Below are 20,138 nucleotides of genomic sequence, written 5' to 3'. Positions count from 1 at the left end.
CTGGAGGGGCTGAGTCCCCGCTGGCCTCGAGGGGGCTCCTCTCTGGCTCCAGCTGCATGTGAGTGAGGGGTTGACACCTGACGAGGGCGGGCATGTGAGCTCCTTCACGCCCGTGCCGGCTTTTCCGCCAGGACTCGTGTATGAGCTTCAGCTGCTTTGCTGCTGCTTCTCTTATGGGTCCCAGGAGCTTTTCGTGAAGTCACAGCATCTGGGTCTTCCTGCTGCAGTAGCACCCTGCCTCGGCCTCCCCGCCACCTCCCGGGCCTGTCGGGCCCTCCAGTGTGGCGCCCGTCCTGAGCGTGCGGCAATGTCTACTGAGGGCTTTAGTTCTCGTTTCCTGGAGATGAGTCCCAGCAGCCTGCTCATGCGCTCATGTCATCTTGTGAGCTGTTTCTGTTCCTGCTGCCCCCCTCCCCTATTCCTTTCTTGGTATTGATGCCCCGGACTCCATTATGCTGGTAGAACACAGCCTGTCTCAGATTTCTGCCCACCCTGTGGCCTGCCTTTCATTTCCTAAGCAGTGCTTCCAGGAGCGGTTCTATCTGAGTGAGGTCGCTCCACCCTGTTTTCCTTCGTGGTGTGCTTTTCAGTGTGCTGGCCGTGCTTGTGGAGGCTTCCTCCCCTGTCCACCTCCTGGGGACCTGCACTTAGATCTGAGAGCTGCTCTCTAGAGTCAATTTCTGGCTGTGGTGTGAGGTAGTGGCTTAGGTTGTCCGTCTGTCCCAACGTGTATCCAGCTGTACCAGTGCCATTTATTGCAAAGACAACCTTGCAAGGTTGTTCATTCAGTGGCCGGAGTCTCTGGATCCGCTGACTGCTGTGTCTGTCCCAACTCATCGGCTGGATGGTGCTTCCCGCTGGAGGTCGGGCGGGGTCCCCTCGCCTGGGGTGCTGTGGGCAGTGACGCCTGCAGGGTGGCTGGCGCTGTGTTATCCACTCAGCTTTTTTTCCTGTTTACCCCACATAGGAGTGTGCTTGACAGATATGCTACGCTGTCAGAAACCGGAAGTGTAAGTTTTAATGGAATAAACTTTTTAAATGTTTTGAACACAGCAGAGTCTCGGCACCGACTGAGCCCTCAGTCAGTCCAGCACCAGTGCGGGGACTCTCTGTGGAAGGGCCCTGAGCGGCGCAGGAGCAGCTCCAGGGCGGGCTGCGTGGAGCCGAGGCTGCAGGACCAGCGCTGCGGCGAGCTCCCCCCACAGCGCTTCACCCCAGGTGAGCCCCCCGGTGTGCTGTGCTCCTCTTCTCTCGACTGTGTGTGTGTGTGACCCTGAGATGTGTTAAGGGAATACGCTCCTTTACAAATGAAAGCTAACATTTGTAAAACATGCGTGGTGTAGGTTCCTGCTCTGTGAGTACTTTGGTGCTTTCTTGATACACTTGGACTCGCATACACATTCTCTTCTGAATACATCATGGGCCTATGACAATAGCTACAATTTAGAAATGCCTTCATGGATCACAGCCTTGTCGTGGAAAGGGATTTGCATAACTCAATGAAGCTATGAGCCATGACATGCAGAGTCACCCAAAATGAACGGGTCATAGTGAAGAGTTGTGAAAAACGTGGTCTACTGGAGGAGGAAGTGACAACCCACCCCAGTGTTCTTGCTGCGAGAACCCCATGAACAAACAGTATGAAAAGGCAAAAAGACATGACCCCAGAAGATGAGCCCTGCAGGTTGTAAAGTGTTCAGTATGCTATGGGGAAAGGTGGGGGGCAATTACTAATAGCCCCACAAAGAATGAAGCAGCCGGGCAAAATTGGAAGCAGCACTCAGGTGTGGATGTGTCTGGTCGTGAAAGTAAAGTCCGATGCTGTAAAGAACAGTATTGCATTGCAACCTTGAATGTTAGGTCCATGAATCAAGGTAAATTGGATGTGTTCAGCAGGAAATGGCAAAATTGAACGTTACCATCTTAGGAATCAGTGAACTAAAATGGATGGGAATGGGAGATTTTAATTCAGATGACCATCTTATCTATTACTGTGGGCAAGAATCCCTTAGAAGAAATTGAGGAGCCCTCATAGTCAACAAAAGAATAAAAAATTGAGTACTTAGGTGCGGTCTCAAAAATGACAGAATGATCTCTGTTCATTTCCAAAGCCAACCATTCAGTATCACAGTAATCCAAGTCTGTGCCCCAACCACTAATGTCCAAGAAGATGAAGTTGACCGATTCTATGATGACCTACAAGACCTTCTAGGACTAACACTGAGAAAAGACATCCTTTTCCTCATAAGGGATTGGAATGCAAAGTAGGAAGTCAAGAGATACCTGGAGTAACAGGCAAATTTGGCCTAGGAGTACAAAATGAAGCAGGGGAAAGGCTAACAGTTTTGTCAAGAGAACATGCTGGTCATAGCAAACATCCTTTTCCAATAATCCAGGAGGTAACTCTACACAAAGGAGAAGCCCCAGCAAGACGGTAGAAGGGATGAAATCACGTTTAGAATCAAACCCCATACCCACCAGGGAAGCTCAGAGGGCTCAAACCTTGTGCACACCAGGACCCAGAGCCCCCACAGAGACTGAGACAGAACTGAGTTTGGGTGTCTCCTGTGGAGGTACAGGTCAGCAGGGGGCTGCCGCAGGGGCAGGGACTCTGGGACCAGCAGACCTGGATGTGACATAAGCCCTCTTGGAGGAGGTCACCATTAACCCCACCATAGAGCTGCCAGAACTTACACAGGACTGAGGAAACAGACTCTTGGAGGGCACAAACAGAACCTTGTGCGCACCAGGATCCAGGAGAAAGGAGCAATGACCCCACATGAGACTGACCCAGACTTGCCCTCTAGTGTCCAGGAGTCTCCAGCAGAGGTGTGGGTCAGTGGTGGCCTACTGCTGGGTTGGGGGCACTGTGTATAGCAGTGCGTACATGGGAGGAGATTGCCGTTATCTTCATTACTTCCACTGTAGGTTCAGTTCAGTTCAGTCGCTCAGTCGTGTCCGACTCTTTGCGACCCCACAAATCGCAGCACGCCAGGCCTCCCTGTCCATCACCAACTCCCGGAGTTCACCCAAACTCATGTGTATCGAGTCAGTGATGCCATCCAGCCATCTCATCTTCTGTCATCCCCTTCTCCTCCTGCCCCCAGTGCCTCCAAGCATCAGGGTCTTTTCCAATGAGTCAGCTCTTTGTATGAGGTGGCCAAAGTATTGGAGTTTCAGCCTCAGCATCATTCCTTCCAATGAACACCCAGGACTGGTCTCCTTTAGGATGGACTGGTTGAATCTCCTTGCAGTCCAAGGAACTCAAAAGAGTCTTCAACACCACAGTTTAAAAGCATCAATTCTTCGGCCTTCAGCTTTCTTCACAGTCCAACTCTCACATCCATACATGACCACTGGAAAAACCGTAACCATGACTAGATGGACCTTCGTTGACAAAGTAGTATCTCTGCTTTTGAATATGCTATCTAGGTTGGTCATAACTTTCCTTCCAAGGAGTAAGCGTCTTTTAATTTCATGGCTGCAGTCACCATCTGCAGTGATTTTGGAGCCCAAAAAAATAAAGTCTGACACTGTTTCCACTGTTTCCCCATCTATTTCCCATGAAGTGATGGGACCGGATACCATGATCTTCGTTTTCTGAATGTTGAGCTTAAGCCAACTTTTTCACTCTCCTCTTTCACTTTCATCAAGAGGCTTTTTAGTTCCTCTTCACTTTCTGCCATAAGGGTGGTGTCATCTGCATATCTGAGGCTATTGATATTTCTCTTGGCAATCTTGATTCCAGCTTGTGCTTCTTCCAGCCCAGCGTTTCTCATGATGTACGCTGCATATAAGTTAAATAAGTAGGGTGACAATATACAGCCTTGACGTACTCCTTTTCCTATTTGGAACCAGTCTGTTGTTGTTCCATGTCCAGTTCTAACTGTTGCTTCCTGACCTGCATACAAATTTCTCAAGAGGCAGGTCAGGTGTTCTGGTATTCCCATCTCTTTCAGAATTTTCCACAGTTTATTGTGATCCACACAGTCAAAGACTTTGGCATAGTCAATAAAGCAGAAATAGGTGTTTTTCTGGAACTCTTGTTTTTCAGTCATCCAGTGGATGTTGGCAATTTGATCTCTGGTTCCTCTGCCTTTCCTAAAACCAGCTTGAACATCAGGAAGTTCACGGTTCACGTATTGCTGAAGCCTGGCTTGGAGAATTTTGAGCATTACTTTACTAGCGTGTGAGATGAGTGCAGTTGTGCAGTAGTTTGAGCAATCTTTGGCATTGCCTTTCTTTGGGATTGGAATGAAAACTGACCTTTTCCAGTGCTGTGGCCACTGCTGAGTTTTCCAAATTTATTGGCATATTGAGCGCAGCACTTTCACAGCATCATCTTTCAGGATTTGAAATAGCTCAACTGGGATTCCATCACCTCCACTAGCTTTGTTCATAGTGATGCTTTCTAAGGCCCACTTGACTTCACATTCTAGGATGTCTGGCTCTAGGTCAGTGATCACACCATCGTGATTATCTGGGTCGTGAAGATCTTTTTTGTACAGTTCTTCTGTGTATTTTTGCCACCTCTTCTTAGTTTGGCCCCAGGTAAATAACAGGGAGGTTACATGGCCCTACCCATCAAGAGAAAATTGGATTAAAGATTTACCGAGCATGGCCATGCTCATCAGAACAAGACCCAGTTTTCCCCTCAGTTAGTCTCTCATCAGGAAGCTTCCATAAGCCTCTTATCCTTCTCCATCAGAGGGCGGACAGACTGAAAACCACAGTCACAGAAAACTAGCCAATCTGATCACATGGACCACAGCCTTGTCTAACTCAGTGAAACTGTGAACCGTGCTATATAGTGCCACCCAAGACAGACGGGTCATGGTGGAGAGTTCTGACAAAACGTGGTCCACTGGAGAAGGGAATGGCAAGCCACTTAAGTATTCTCACCTTGAGAACCCCATGAACAGTATGAAAAGGCAAAAGATGTGACACTGAAAGATGAACTGCTCAAGTCATTTGGTGCCCAACATGCTACTGGAGAAGAGTAGAGAAATAACTCCAGAAAGAATGAAGAGGCTGAGCCAAAGTGAAAACAGTGCCCAGTTGTGGATGTGACTGCTGATGGAAGCAAAGTCCCATGCTGTAAAGAGCAGTATTGCATAGGAACCTGGAATGTTAGGGCCATGAATCAAGGCAAATTGGAAGTGGTCAAACAGGAGATGGCAAGAGTGAATGTCGACATTTTAGGAATCAGTGAACTAAAATGGACTGGAATGGGTGAATTTAACTTAGATGACCATTATATCTACTGCTGTGGGCAAGAATCCCTCAGAAGAAGTGGAGTAGCCCTCATAGTCAACAAAAGAGTACGAAATGCAGTACTTGGAAGCAATCTCAAAAACGACAGAATGATCTCTGTTCGTTTCCAAGGCAAACCATTCAATATCCTGGTAATCCAAGTCTGTGCTCCGACCAGTAACACTGAAGAAGCTGAAGTTGAACGGTTCTATAAAGACCTAGAAGACCTTCTAGAACTAACACCCAAAAAGATGTCCTTTTCGTTATAGGGGATTGGAATGCAAAAGTAGGAAGTCAAGAAATACCTGGAGTAGCAGGCAAATTTGGCCTTGGAGTACAGAATGAAGCAGGGCAAAGGCTAATAGAGTTTTGCCAAGAGAACACGCTGGTCATAGCAAATACCCTCATCCAACAACAGAAGAGAAGTCTGTACACATGGACATCACCAGATGGTCAACACCGAAATCAGATTGATTATATTTTTTGCAGCCAAAGATGGAGAAGTTTTATACAGTCAGCAAAAATAAGACCAGGAGCTGACTGTGGCTCAGATCATGAACTCCTTATTGCCAAAATCGGACTTAAATTGAAGAAAGTAGGGAAAACCATTAGACCATTCAGGTATGACCCATAAAGAAGGGTGAATACCAAAGAATTGATACCTTTGAATGGTGTTGCTGGAGAAGACCCTTGAGAGTCCCTTTGACTGCATGGAGATCAAACCAGTCCATTCTAAAGGAAATCAACCCTAAATATTCATTGGAAGAACTGAAGCTGAAGCTCCAGTAGTTTGGCCACCTGATGTGAAGAACTGACTCATTGGAGAAGACCCTGATGCTGGGAAAATTGAAGCCACAAGGAGAAGGGGGCAGCAGAGGATGAGATGATTAGATAGCATCACTGACTCAATGCACCTGAATTTGAGCAATGTCTGGGAGATTGCTCTGGAGGACAGAAGAACCTGGCATGCTGCGATCCTTTGGGTCACAAAGAGTTAGATACAACTTTGCAACTGAATAACACAAAGACAACGGAAATAAATAAGTTAATTGAGAGTGTTGTTTGCATGAAGGTGGAAAAAGCGTCAGAAACCTCCCGAGTGTGAGCAAACCTAGTCCCTTCCTGAGTTGTATCCAGGTGAGCTTGTGGGGCCTTGGAGGCAGGGCAGGTCGTGGTGGCACCTGCCCAGTGCCCATGGCCCGCAGTCACGGCCTCTCGCTGCATGTACGTTGTGTCGTGAGATCTCACACGTGTCCCTTTACACGGATTCACGTGGGGGTGCATGTGTGCGTGTTCTGGTCCAGGATCCATCCAGTCCACATGGAGTATCTTAATGTTACGTCTCAGATGCTTGTGAGCAGGAACATGTTCTCGGTTTCCATAGTCTCTCTCCCGGAGCTTTGAAGCATTCAGACTGTACTTCTGTGGGGTCACCCTCAGTCCCAGGTGGCTTGTTCTGCTGGCTCCTTGTGGCCAGACTCGGCGGGAGTGTTGTGGGGGTGTGGGCTCGTGCAGAAGCCCCAGGCTGCTGCAGGTCAGGGGGAAATGGGGCAGTGTCACATAGTGGGGGGTGCAGCATGGAGAGTGACTGGTGTGCATTTGGGTTGTGGAAGGTGGGTGCTGGGTCCCTCTGAGTCTGTGAGTCAGACCAGTCCTGGCAAGGGGGTCCTGGTGGCCTGCTGACACTGGTCAGGTGAACTTGGTGACGGACGCGGAGCCGGGGGCATTGGTGTCCAGGTGGTCTCTGACCCAGGCAGCCAGACAGCAGTGGTTCATCTGCTCACAGACGCAGTTGACCCAGTTGGTTATACATAGTTTTGCAGGAAGACACAGTAATTGGTCAGTCTTTCACTTTCTGGTCAATTTCCCGTATTTGTGTGCACACAACTGCGGCGTTGGTCCCTGAGCCCCGGAGCCTGATGGTGAGGGCTCTGCCCGCTTCTCTGTTACAGACTCCACGGAGACTGAGGACTCAGGTGCTTCTTCTCAGAAGTCCAGTGTGTCGACACAAAAAATGTTAAACCCCTTACCTGCTCCTGAGAAGTACAGGAAGCGGAGGATGCCTGGTGGGAGGTTCCAGGCGCCTGCGGACGAGGCCTGTCTCAGCTGTCTGGAGGGGAGCCTGAGTGTGAGCCGGAGGAGCAGTTCGGAGGGCTGGGGCCAGGCCACCTCTTCCCTCTCAGCCACCCCGGGGCCTGAGCAGCCAAGACCGCCCAGCGCCAGCGAGGTGAGCAGGGGTGGGGGTGCTCGGGGTGGACGCGGCCCTCACGTGCACGTCTCCGTAGTGTGGTCACCGCTGCCATTAGAAAATGCACTTCCAGCTGTCTTCTGGTGCGGGGCGCCTTGAGGTGTCCGCTCGGGCCTTCCAGCCACACTGCCTCTCGTCCCGTGGTTGGTGCTCCCCCAGGGCTGTCGTGAACGCGGTCCCAGCTGTGTGTGCTGTGATTCTCCGGGTTCACAAGAGGAGGTTCTCCCCAGATTGTCCCACAGTGGTCGTAGACAGTGGTCGTAGGCCATTGTTATGGCCAAGTTGGAGACTGAGATGTTCTCAGAGGTTTGGGGTTCGAGTAAAGACCACCGTGCGGACAGGGGGCAGCAGGCAGCCCTGCCACAGCGCCCCACGTGGGCAGAGGAGGGGAGAGCACCCCAGCTGAGAGGGCCTGGGGGGTTCCACCAGCTCAAAGTGGGCCAGGGGAGTGCTGAGCCCCTGTGGTTGGTCCTGAATGGAGACCAGCAGAACCAGGGACGCTGGAGTCGTAGGTGCTGGGTGGCTCCTGGGGTGGCTGCCTCAGGCCATGGGCCGAGGTCTGCTTCCACGGCTGGTCTGGCTGCATCTTCAGTCTCTTACTGGACTGAGGGAAGGCGTGAAAATGGAGATTTGCGGGACTGTGCTGGGGCTTTCCTGTCCCCGAAAGGATGTTAACTGTGGGCAGAGCCGCCCCGATGGGCCCCCTCACTGCGGGGCTGGGACTTTGCACGAGGGAATGCTGCCTGCAGCGCCCCTCCTCCCAGCACTGTGGCCCCAGGTGGTTGTCTTGGAGAGGGCTTGACCCCAGCTCCTCAAGTGGGAGGCAGAAGCCTGACCCCACTGGGCTCTGCTCCTGCGCCTGAGGCCGCGTCGGTGCAGCTTCTGACGCAAGTGCTGATGCTGGTGCCCCTGGACTCTCTCACCCTCCGCTGCTTGTAGCCAGCTGTTGGCCTCAGTGTCCCCACGCCAACCAGCCCCAGGGGACGGCTGCCCCAGCCCGATGACCCCTCGTGGGCCTGTGCATCCCCGTGCCCTGGGCTCCTGCAGGTGGGGGGTGGCGGGAGTGAGGGGCCCGGTGGCTCCTGCACCCCCTTCCAGGTCTGGCTGGCTGTCCCAGATGCTCTTTATGAGGAAACTTTTGCTTTGTCTTAACAGTGAGGACACCGGGCCTCATCCCCGCTCTGGCCCTCCTGGTATTGACTCGCTAAATCCCCGCTTCTCAGGAAATGTTCCCTGGATACTCAGAAAGTGAGCCAGAGGGCAGGAGCCAGCTCCCTTTCTACAGTAATCCCTTAAAATTGATGAAATGATTTCTAAAGGGAAGAAAAGTAAGCGCTGATGGAAATGCCAGTGGCTGTGGGCCCAGCATGGTTGGGGCCGTGAGGCTCTGCCTAGCAACCGGTTGCTGCACCGGCCCAGCCAGCCCTCCCTCTGGTCCTGTTTGCGCTGGTCACACTTCGGGCCACCGGGCTCCAGTGAGCGTTTGAGCTGAGACTGTCTCTTCCCCACCCCACAAGAGTGGCGGGGGCTGGTCAGGAGGGCCCAGGACGCCGGCGCTCAGAACTGCCTGGTCTCTTGACTGACACAGGCCACAGCTCAGCCGTTCCTCCCACTGAGGGATGGTTTCCCTGCCTCACAGACATGGACAGGCATGCAGGGGGTAGGGAGGCGAGTCCCACCTACCATGCCTGCAGGTGTGTGCAGTGTGACCCTCCTCCGTGGCGTAGGCAGCGGACGAGGCAGCAGTCTGACACTGCATCGCGCCCGCTGGGTCCGGCACAGGAGCCAAGGTGGGGTTTGTCTCTGGGCAGGCATGTCCCAAACTGCACTCCACCGCGCTGCCCGGGAAGAAGGCCACCCTGGAGGCGCTGCTCCTGGAAGCGCTCCTTGACCTGGTGGACAGGCACTGGAGTGGCCGCAGGTCCCTGCACAGCAGCGAAGCCTTCCTTGGTGAGTTGGCCCAGGGTGCTGCGTGCCAGCACCTGCCCGCTGCTGGGCCCTGGTCCCCTGGCCTCGCTGGACCCGTTCCCGGCCTCACTGCCCTCTGGGCTGCAGGGGCGTCCCGAGGGCCCTGCTTACAGTGTCAGGGTGCTCAGGAGGAGCAGATGAGGAGGCGCCAGTGGCCGGTGGCTGCTCCTCCCCGCCTGCCTGGTGCCCAGCTTCCTGGAAGGCATCGGCAGCCAGCAATGCTGGCTCCTTCCCCTAGGTCCCTAGAGCTGTTGCTGTCTGCCTGTCGTCCCCATCCATGCCTCGGGGTAAACAGGCCTGATAAGGCCATTTCAATGGCGTACATGTCCCTTTTCTAGTCTTCATACCTGTCAATGTTTTTGAGGTGTGCAGCCTATATTTTTCAAAATGCATTGAACACGTTTTGTCTATACTCATTCTCTTAACATGCTGTCTTCTAGCTCAGGCAAGACACATTTTGTCGTCTGTTCAAGAGTTTACAACCACTCAGGACACTTCGACAACTGTGAATGAAGAAATTAGCTCCCTGACTCTGGAAAATAAGTCTTTGCACAGTCGCCTTACTGAGCTGCAGCAACAGTACGGCGTGAAGATGACTGAGGTGGTGTTGGAACTCAGCGACACGCGGAAGGAGATGGTTTGTTCCGTTTATTCCTAGTAGGGGCAAAAACAGTCTTGACATCACAGAATGAGCGTAGCTTCTCAACTGTGCTTCCCCTGACAGCTGTCGGGTACAACCCTGGGGCCCCTCCTGCCTTTGCAGAGCATGAACCCCCTCTTCCACCAGGCTTCCCCATCCAGGATGCCAGCTGCCCTTGAGGAGCGCGGCCTGGCTCTCACTCCAGGACCCCTCATGACAGTGGCTGCAGATGTCTGCATTGCTGCCAATCCCAGCTCTGCCTGCCCCAAGCGGCTTTGTTCTGTTCTGAGAGAGGCGGGAGGATGAGGCTGGGCTTGCGGGGGAGTTTCTCTGGTCTCGGTGTTCCCTGCCCCAGGCTCTGAGACCACTGGTGAGGAGGTTCCAGGGACCTGGGTGACCTGGGTCCCTGCTGCTGTCCTGCCTGCCCCAGCCAGTGTGGGGCCGGGCTGTCCTGTTGGCCCTGCAACAGCTCCACCACCAGGTGGCACCATTGGGCAGCCAGAGCCAGTGTGGTACAGACCTGGCAGAGGAGCTCAACTCCCTCGTCCTCTGTAACTTCACCATGAGACCATCATTCATGAATGCCTACGCTGAAGAGGAGAAAAGGTCTCAAAATAGCAAATAAACAACCTAACTTTACAACTCGAGGAACTAGAGGAAGCTAAACCCAAAGTAAACGGAAGGAAATAATAAAGATCAGAGCAGAAATAAGTGCAGAGTAGAAAACAACAGGAAGAAATTAGCAAAACTGAGTTGGATTTTGAAAAGACACAAAAAACTCTTAGGTAGACTAAGAGAGAAGACTCAAAATCAGAATTGAAAGTGGATACATTACAATGGATGCCTCAGAAATGAGGTCAAGGAATGATTATTTACAAGCATTTTGGAGAACCTAGAAGAAATGGATAAATTCCTCGAATTGTACAACCTACTAAGGCTGTGTCAAGAAGAAATAAAGCTTAATAGGTCAATAACAGATAAGATGGAACAGTATCCAACTTCTTAAGAAAGCAAGAACCAGATGGTTTCATGGCTGAATTCTACCAGATACTCAAAGAAAAATCAATACTTACCCTTCTCAAACTCCCAAAAAATAGAAGTAGGGAGCCTACTTTCACACTGTTTTATTAAACCAGCATTTCCTGGACACCAAAGCAAAGACTCCACAAGAAGAGAAACTACAGACTGCTGCTGTCTGAGACTCAGCAGAAGACTGGCATCCTGAGTGCAGCAGCATATCAAGAAGACTGTACACCCCGAGGGAGCTGTGTGCACAGATACATTAACACATGGAGAGAGAGAGAGAGAATACTGTCAGCCCAGTTCATACAGGTGCAACATCTGACTGAGTTCCACATCCATTCATGATTTTTAAAAAAAGCTCAACAAAATAGGTGTTTTAAAAGAAAATTTCCTCAGCATGATAAAGGCTGTTTATGAGAAGCCCTCAGCCAGCCTCATGATCAGTGGAGAAAACTGAAAGTTTTTCCTCTAAGATCCAGTATGAGACAAGGATGTCCACTCTTATATCGTCTCTTCTGCTGGAAGGACGGTTGGCCCTTGAGCAATGTGGGTTTGAACTACATGGATTCATTTATATGCAGACTTTTTTTATTAGTAAATAGTATATGTGCTGTGCTCAGTCACTCAGCTGTGTCCCGACTCTTTGCGACCCCACGGACTGTAGCCTGCCAGGCTCCTCTGTCCAGGCAAGAATACTGGAGAGGGTTGCCATTCCCTCCTCCAGGGGATCTTCCCAGCCCAGGGATAGCGCCTGTGCCTCCTGTGTCTCCTGCATCAGCAGGCAGATCCTTCACCACTGCACTCCCTGGGAAGCCCAGTAGATACAGGGATACTGTACAGTTGGGAGTTGGCTGCATCTTTGGATACGGAACTGCAGATTTGGGAAGTTGACTATAAATTGAGTATAAATTATTTGTGGATTTTCGGCTGCAAGGAGAGTTGGCACCCCTACCCTCTCTACCCGCCATTGTTCAGGGGTCAGGTATGCTAGGAAGGGCAAGCAGACAAGAAAAGGAAATATAAGGCGTCCAGATTGGAAAGGAAGAAGTACAGTTACCTCTGCTTATAAATGATGTATATTAAAGATACCACGAGAGAAAACTAGAATAAATTCAGTGAAGTTGTAGGATACAAAGCATAACAGAGATCATTCTTACTTCTTTATAGCAATGAGCATTCCGAAACAATTCATTTATAGTGTCAAAAAAATAAAACAGTTAAGAATAAGCTTAACCAAGAAGGTTAAAGATCTTAAACAAAAGACATTTACAGATGCAGTGTAATCCCTGTAAAAATTCCATGGCATTTTCCACAGAAACAGAAAAAACAATTCTAAAATTTGTATGTTTCTTATCATTTGTATTCTTCGTTTTCTGGTTCTACAAAGACCCCAAATCACCAAAGCAATCTTGAGAAAGATCATTTTTCAGGCATCACACTTCCTAGTTTAAAATTATGTTACAAAGCTTTGGTAATCAAACAGTATGGTGCTGGCATAAAAACAGGGATAGATTGCCGAAACAGAATAGAGGGCCCAGAAATACACCCTCACATAGATGTCAACTGAGTTTTGGCAAAGGCACCAGGAACACACCGTGGTAAAAGAGTGATCTCTTTGGTAAATGGTGTTGGGAAAACTTGATGTTCACATGCAGAAGATGAACCTGTACCCTTGTCTTAACAGCACAAAATCCAACTCAGAATGGACTAAAGATTTAAGTATAAGACTTGAAACTATAAAACTCCTGGGAGGGAGCTCCCTGGCAATCAGTGGTTAGGACTCTGCTTCTGCTGTCGGGGTGTGGATTCAGTCCCCAGCTGGAGACTGTAATCCCACAGGCCACGTGGTGTGGCCAAACAGACACGTGGAAAGGATGCTCAGTATTACTAATCACCAAGGAAATGCAAGTCAAAACCAGAGCGAGACACCACTGCACACCTGCAGAGTGGCTTTCGTCAAAGGAGACAGCACGTGGAGGGTGTGGAGACGGGGGAACCCTTGTGCTCTGTGGCGGGAGTGTGACTTGGCACAGACACTGGAAAATAGTATGGGGACTCCTCACACAGCCTACAGTGGGGCGGTCTTGCTGTTCGGTCACTAAGTTGTGTCCAACTCTGCGACCCCGTGGATTGCAGCACACCAGGCTTCCCTGTCCTTCACCATCTCTCGGAGCTTGCTCAAACTCCTGGCCATTGAGTTGGTCTTGTTGGATGGACCTCGAGGGCGTTGTCTAAGTGAAGTTAGTCGGACGTGGCAAGAAAAACCTCCGTGACCTCATACCTGGGGTCTAAGAGTTGAGTTTACAGAAGCGGAGGGTAGACCGGTGGTCACCCTCAGTGGGAGGTGGGGGAGCTATGGGCCCAGGCAGAGCAGCAGTTCTGTAGGGGTTAGTCCAGGGCTCTGAGCATGGCTGACAGTCATGTTAGTCGGACCATGTTGACCCTGGAGCTGTGTTGAGAGCAGAGTCCTGGTGCTCTCATCACCAAAACATGCTTCCTCTGTGAGGAGACGTGTGCACTGGCTTGACTGTGGTCATGGCGTCACTGTGCACGTGCAGGTCACGTGACGTCACCGGGCGCCTCGACCGTGTGCTGTAGGAAGGGAGACCAACGTGCGTCAGTGCGAGAGGCTTTCACCTCCGCTGATTACGGTTCAGTGTAATGGCATGGGGACTATCTAGAGTGTTCTCCTGTTAGTTCAGGTTTATTTATGGTTTATAACAAGAAAGATTCGATTCACATCCTATAATTGCTGTTGTGGTCAGGCTCAGGTGTCGTCAGGGTGAGTGTGTGGGCGCTGGAGTTAGGCTGTCTGGTGCGAGTCTGGTCACCCTGCGCCATGTGGCCGGGCCCGCGGCTGTGCCCGCATGTGCAGGTAAGCTGCCGTGGTGACCCGTGTGCTCAGCGTGGGGTCTGCAGTGAGAGTCCTCTGGGCGCTGCCGTCCCGCGTGCGCCCCTCCGGGCCCCTCTCTGCCTCTCCCTCCATGCGGTGCTGTCACCTGACTCCAGCCTGCTGTGTCACTCCCGTCAGGGCCCTGAGTGTGCCGTGCTCCCCTCACACTTACCCCCTGTGCCCACATGTGCTTGCTGTCTCATTCCGCTTTGTCTGATGTTAGCATAGCCACCTTAGTGTTGCCTTAGTGCTTATATTTAAGGTGGGTTCCTTTTAGGCAGCATACACTTGGGTCTTTTGTTTTTATCTAATTAACAACCTCTTCCTTTTCTTTGCAGCAGCATTTTTTAAAAATTCAGTTGATTTAAACTAGAAAACCAAAACCACTGACCCATTTCTCCCAGCCCTGTCCTCTGTCGCTGGCAGTTACCAAGTTCTCTGCGTCCATGAGCTTCAGCTCTTTTGTTTGTTTGTCCTTTTAGATTTCACATACGAGTGAGATCCCGTGGTGTGTGTTTTCTTCACTGTATTTATATACTACATCTTTGTCTATTCATCTGTCAATGGGCACTTAGGTTGTTCCATATCTTGGGAATAGTGAGGAATGCTTCTGTGAAGATGGAGGTGTGCATATATTTTCAAACTAGTGTTTTTGTTTTCTTCAGATGAATACCCAGAAATGAAATTGCTTTCTCTGGTAGCTCTTTTATAACTTTTTGAGGAATCACCATACGATTTTACATAGCAGCTGTACCAACTTACATCCCCCCAGCAGCAGAGGAGGGCCTCTTTCCCCACACCCTCACCAACACTTGCTGTCACTTGTCTTTTTGATGATGGTCATCCTGACAAGGGTGGGGATACCTCACTGTGGTTTTGACCTGTGTCTCCCTGGTGATTAGTGATGCTGAGCATCTTTTCATGTTCGTGTTGGCCATCTGTATGCTTTGGAAAGATGTCTGTTCAGATCCTCTGCCCATTTTTAAATCATGTTTTTTCACTGTTGAGTTGTGTGAGTTCTTTATGTATTTTTTATGTTAACCTCTTATTAGATAAATGGTTTGCAGATATTTTGCTTCCAGTTCATAAGCTGGCTTTGCATTTCATTGCTGGTTTCCTTGGCTGTGCAGCAGCTGTTGGTTTCTGTCCGTGGTTGAGAGGAGGGGCTGTGGGGGCAGAAGCTGGTGCCGAGCCCTCTGTGTTCGGTTGTCTTTTGCTGCCCAGGGAGCTACCACCTGGCCACACCTCAGACAACACATGCTTCCCCGTGTGGCCTCCGGTCAGGGCGCAACGCGGCTGACTCGGGGTCTCCTGAAGTTGCCATCAGGCTGCAACTTGGGGCTGTGGTCGCCTCCAAGGCTCAAGGGAGTGTGGGTCCTCTGCACTTACTCCAGGCAGTCCCGGGAGTCACACCGCAACAGCTGCTGACAAGGGTACCCAGGCGGAAGGCCACCCTGAGCGTGCATGTCATGGCTTCTGTGTGTCGCGTGTGCAGTGGGCTGGCCCGCTTAAAGGGGGAGGCTTCCAGGGCGAGAGCACCCTCTGCTCTGTCCCCTCATTTGTAGAACAGGAGGGACAGCAGCCACGAGGTTGCTGGAGACAAGTGTTGGAAATGTCTGGTGCTCACTGTTTTATCAAGAGAGACCCCACACAGAGCCTCGCTTTAGAGGACGCGTGAAGGCAGTGATACAGCGCTGGCGGCTCCCGCAGCATCCCTCTGGGCAGAGCGGCCTGGAAGCAGGACCACAGATCTGGAGGCTTGGGTGGATGAGCAGGTGGCACCCCTTCCCCTTCCCCTTCCCCTGTGCATCCAGGCAAATGGACCTGGGTGCCGGCTTTGTACCAGTGCGGTGGGCAGAGTTTGACCTGTTTGCATGCGTTGTTCTGTCCAGGATTATCTGAGGCAGCATCTGGACAGATCTCTGGAGGAGAGCAGTAGCTTGAAGTCGCTTTTGTTGAGCATGAAGAAAGATGTGAGGACCGCTGACGCTCCGTCCGCATTGAACCTGCAGATCTCCGGTGAGCTCGTGGCTCTCACTGTGTGTGCGTCCCCGTGTCACTGGGCCCAGGCTCGGCAGGAGCTGTGAGTGCATCTGGGCGGGCGTGCACGGGGCCAGCCCGCTGACCCCTAGAGGCTGCAGGACCCTCCCCGGCACTCCTTGCTCACGGCTCCATCCATACCCAGGTCGATGTCTTCCTCTCTTCCTTCTCTTGGAGTCCTGCAGGCATGCCCTTGGGACTTGGAGTTGGGGTGCAGCCTGCCCTGGGGTAGGTGAGGCATCGCAGGGTCCCCCGGGGGCTTCTGCCTGAGCACCTGCTCCGTTCTGGTCTCTCAGAGCCCCGCTGGGCAGATGCATCTCAGGCATGAGCACGGCCACTGCGGAGGCTCTCCTGGGCCCTCCTGCCCGGTGAGCGACCCCCCTGACCTTCACTCCAGCTGTGTTGGCTCTGGGCTCTCCCTGAAGGCCAGCCCGTCCAGCAGATCCAGCCCCCTCTGCCCTCCTCTGCTCCTCGCACATGGGCCCCTCACGGGCGTCCAGAGGGTGGAGTCCAGGGCTTCGCCCCCAGCAGGGCTGGCCCAGGGCCTGGGTGGGACGAGGGGGCCGTGCTGTCCACCCCAATGACCTCGCCCCACGTTCCCCAGGCTCACTGACACCCTAGAATCATCTCGTCTCCCAGCACAGGAGTGAGTGATTTCCCTGAGCACAGCCACCCTTGTCCCATCAGGACTCCAGGCGAGCATGAAGCGGCTCTCGGGCGAGCTTGTGGAGCTCAGGCAGCACCTGGAGCACTACGACAAGATCCAGGAGCTCACGCAGATGCTGCAGGAGAGCCACAGGTGCCGCCCGCGGCCCTCCCCGCAGCCTCCGGGGCGGTGCGCGGTGCCTGGTAGCCTGCACACAGCCCCTGGTGTGGTTCTCGACTGTTCTCTGGGAAAGTGGAGATGCCACCTCACTCCCTGGCCCAGTTTTTGTGAAGAGACCTGTGGGGAGAGTGGGTGGTGTCTGGAGAGGGGACCCCGGCCGGGGGGTAAAACGGGCGGCGCCCTCCCCCGTCCTCTGCTCCCTTGCCCCTCCCCACTGTCGGGCTGAGGTCTCCGCAGCTCCCCTGCGGCCAGTGGAGCCAGGCCGTGACCCTGTGGGGGTGGAGGGCCACGGCCCCGTGCCCACCCAGCCCCTGACCCAGAGGGGAGGGCCAGGCAGGTCCTGGCCAACGGGGCACCACAGCCCTCTGCTGTCCTAGCAGACGGGGTTTGTCCCTCGGGGCAGCTCTGTGGAGAACATGGCCCTGTGCCATCAGTTCCTCGTGGTGCCATGAAGGCCCTCAGTCAGCGTTGGGCCGGGGTCGGCAGTGTCCAGCCCCACCCTCCTCCTGAGACCCCTCCAGAGTTAAAGATGGCCCCAATGACCCAGAATCAGGACTTCGAGTTTACTGTGTCCACATCAGAATTGTGTTTGACCAGGAATTAGAAGTGTCTCTGTCTTTGAGCCTTTTTTAGAAATGGAACAGAGTTGTCAGTGTTGAGGGCCCTCCCTACCCCTTCAGCTCACAGGCCAGTGGGGCACCCGCCAGCCCCCGGCCAAGGAGACCCGCCCAGGGGGGCACTGGGCAGCAGCAGGGGAGGCAGGGCCACGAGGGGGCCGGGTGGCTCCGGGCTGAGCGCTGTCCCCGCCCCCAGCTCCCTGGTCAGCACCAACGAGCGCCTGCTGCAGGAGCTGGACCAGGTGCGGGCGCAGCACCAGGCGGAGGTGGAGCAGCTGCACTGGAGCTACAAGGAGCTCAAGAAGACCCTGGCGCTGTTCCCTGGCAGCCCCCGAGACGCGCGGCCCGCCTCCCCGCCACGTGCCCTGTGAGCCCCTCTCTGCTGTCTTCAGGGCCCGAAACGTCCTAAAAAGACAGGTTCATCCACACCCTTCACGTGTCAGTCAGTCAGATGTCTCCTTTTTCATCAACTGTCTTGAGGTAAAGAGAATGTTGCATTTTTCTGCCTAACGTGCAAGAAAGCAGCTCTTTAGGGCGATTAAAGAAAATAATTTATGGTGTAACAGGCAACCTTATTTAATAAACACGTTCTACAAAGTGGCTCTTATTGTAACTGAGTTTCACAATGAATTCTGTTATGAAATAAGCTGTGCTCCACGGTTGATGAGCAGGAACTGTCAGAACCAAGACTGAATACAAGGAGCCCTTAGGGCTGTGGAGACTGTTGTCTGCAGAGCTGACGTCCATGGGGGAATGCCTGCCCGAGCGCCAGCTCTTGTTTGTAGGGCGTTTCTGAGAATTACGTTCTAGCAGAGCACAGAGCTAGATTTTGAGTTTGGAAACGTATCTCATGGGACTCTTGCTGTCTTTGGTGAAATGACGTGATCTGCTGAAAGAGCCTGTGGTAGATTTTGGGGCAGAGCTGCAGGTGGAGATGGGGGCTGTGTGGGTCCCGGGTGGGGGCATCACCCCTTCAGGTCATGTTTTGTTTCTGTAACTTTGTGGGGAAGTTGGGGGAGGGGGTCATCATCAGATTTTTTTTTAATTTAAAGATTTTTGCATTAATCCATTTTAAGCCTGTAGGAAATTATCACCGTGCTGTTTGTTTCTGGTTTGGATTTTGTTCATCTTCTTGGAAACCTGAGTTTGTATTTCTCATCAAATGTGGGAAAGTTTTGGCGACTGTTTCCTGGTGTTTCTCACCTGACCCAGCCTCTGCCTGCCTTCCTGGGACTCCATGCCGCTGCCTCAAACCCTGGGCCTGGCCCCCACTTCCCTGCACTCAGGTCATCTCCTCCTCGGTTCTCAGCCTCTCCCGTCCTGGCGCAGCTCACTGCCCTCTACTTCACCTGTCTGATGTGCTGTGTGGGCTTGTAGAGTGAATTTTTAATTTCAGAGATTGTATATTTCTTAGTTCTAAAATTCCATTTGGTGGTCTTTTATAAAAAGGAAAGAAGCCTTTCTTGTAAAGGTTTTATTTCCCATATGTTCACGTTTCATGTGAGTCTTCTGAACAGCCTTAGTGCAGGTCCGGGGAAACTGGTGCTGAGGCAGCTAACACGCCTGCCAACGGGTCTGGGGGCACTGCCGGCCCTGCTCCCACTGGCAGCTTCCCGAGCCCGCCTCCCTGCCAGAGGCCAGCGTCCCTGCGCCCGGCCTCCCTGCCAGAGCCCCGCACCCCTGCGCCCCGCCTCAGTCCCAGAGCCCGCACCCCTGCGCCCCACCTCCCTGCCAGAGGCCATCCTGCGCCCCACCTCCCTCCCAGAGTCCGCACCCCTGCGCCCGCCTCCCTCCCAGAGTCCGCACCCCTGCGCCCCGCCTCACTCACAGAGGCCATCCTGCGCCCCGCCTCCCTCCCAGAGCCCCGCACCCTGCGCCCTGCCTCCTCCCAGAGCCCGCACCCTGCTCCCCACCTCCGCCCTGTCCCTGGGCGAGCACCTGGGTTTCCAGAGGGCCTCTTCAAGCCTTCTGTTTTCTTACAGGAGGGTCTGTTTCCTACTTATTTGTAGGAGTTATTTATAATTCTGGATACTAGTACTTTGTGGAATATGTTTGCAAATAGCTCTTTCTAGTCTTTTCACATTTTAATGGTGTCTTTTGAGGAAGAGAAAATTGAATAGGAGGCAATTAATGACATTATCAGTCTTTTCCATGATGATTTTTGTTTGTGGTTATCGTAACACATTGCGTGGATCTTTTAAAAGAGTGCACAGCTCTGTCTGTTTTGAGTTTTAGACACATGTTCCCCCGGAGCTGACTGCGTGCATGTGTGCGGGTTAGCAGCCCAGCTCCAGGGTCCCTCCACATAGGTCCAGTTGCCCAGCGTCATCACTCGCACGGCCGCTCGGTCAGAGTAGTTTCTGTGTCTGCTTCCCACACTGTCCTGTCCATCCCTGAGCAGCGCCACAGCCACAGGTCAGGGCTTCCCGTCCGCTCTCAGGACATTTGCGCTACTTGTGACCCTTTGAATTTCATGAACTTTAGAATCAGCTGGTTCAGTTGGGGTTTTGTCTGAGACTGCCTTGTCACAGGTAAGATTGGGTCTTAGAGGCCATGAGTCTAGGGTCTGTGTCCACTGACCAGATCTCCTCTCATTACAGTTCTGTACTTTTCTCGGTGGGGGTCTTATC

The 20,138-nt window shown here is 52.6% G+C and overlaps 1 protein-coding gene across 9 annotated transcripts in view; it reads left to right on the top strand.

Annotated features, from left to right (window-relative positions):
* The window catches only part of CEP72 (centrosomal protein 72), a 37,198-nt gene extending 19,090 nt beyond the window's left edge, over positions 1 to 18,108 (top strand). For 3 of the 9 annotated variants that reach the window (XM_070774912.1, XM_070774915.1, XM_070774916.1), the window contains exons 6-12: positions 1,054 to 1,218; positions 7,206 to 7,480; positions 9,313 to 9,451; positions 9,910 to 10,106; positions 15,918 to 16,108; positions 16,753 to 16,864; positions 17,705 to 18,108. In XM_070774912.1, coding sequence (XP_070631013.1) covers positions 1,054 to 1,218; positions 7,206 to 7,480; positions 9,313 to 9,451; positions 9,910 to 10,106; positions 15,918 to 16,108; positions 16,753 to 16,864; positions 17,705 to 17,917 — 1,292 coding nt within the window. In that variant the 3' untranslated portion in view covers positions 17,918 to 18,108. Of the gene's footprint in view, positions 1 to 1,053; positions 1,219 to 7,205; positions 7,481 to 9,312; positions 9,452 to 9,909; positions 10,107 to 15,917; positions 16,109 to 16,669 lie in introns of all 9 variants that reach the window. The other 6 variants (XM_070774917.1, XM_070774913.1, XM_019983137.2 and 3 more) reach the window with 6 other exon arrangements.
* Positions 18,109 to 20,138: the final 2,030 nt, after the last annotated feature.

This window comes from Bos indicus, chromosome 20 (genome assembly GCF_029378745.1).
Source record: "Bos indicus isolate NIAB-ARS_2022 breed Sahiwal x Tharparkar chromosome 20, NIAB-ARS_B.indTharparkar_mat_pri_1.0, whole genome shotgun sequence".
NCBI classification, from domain to species: Eukaryota; Metazoa; Chordata; class Mammalia; order Artiodactyla; family Bovidae; genus Bos; species Bos indicus.
The sequence above is the reverse complement of the archived record's forward strand: the minus strand, read 5'-3'. Positions and strand labels throughout refer to the sequence as shown.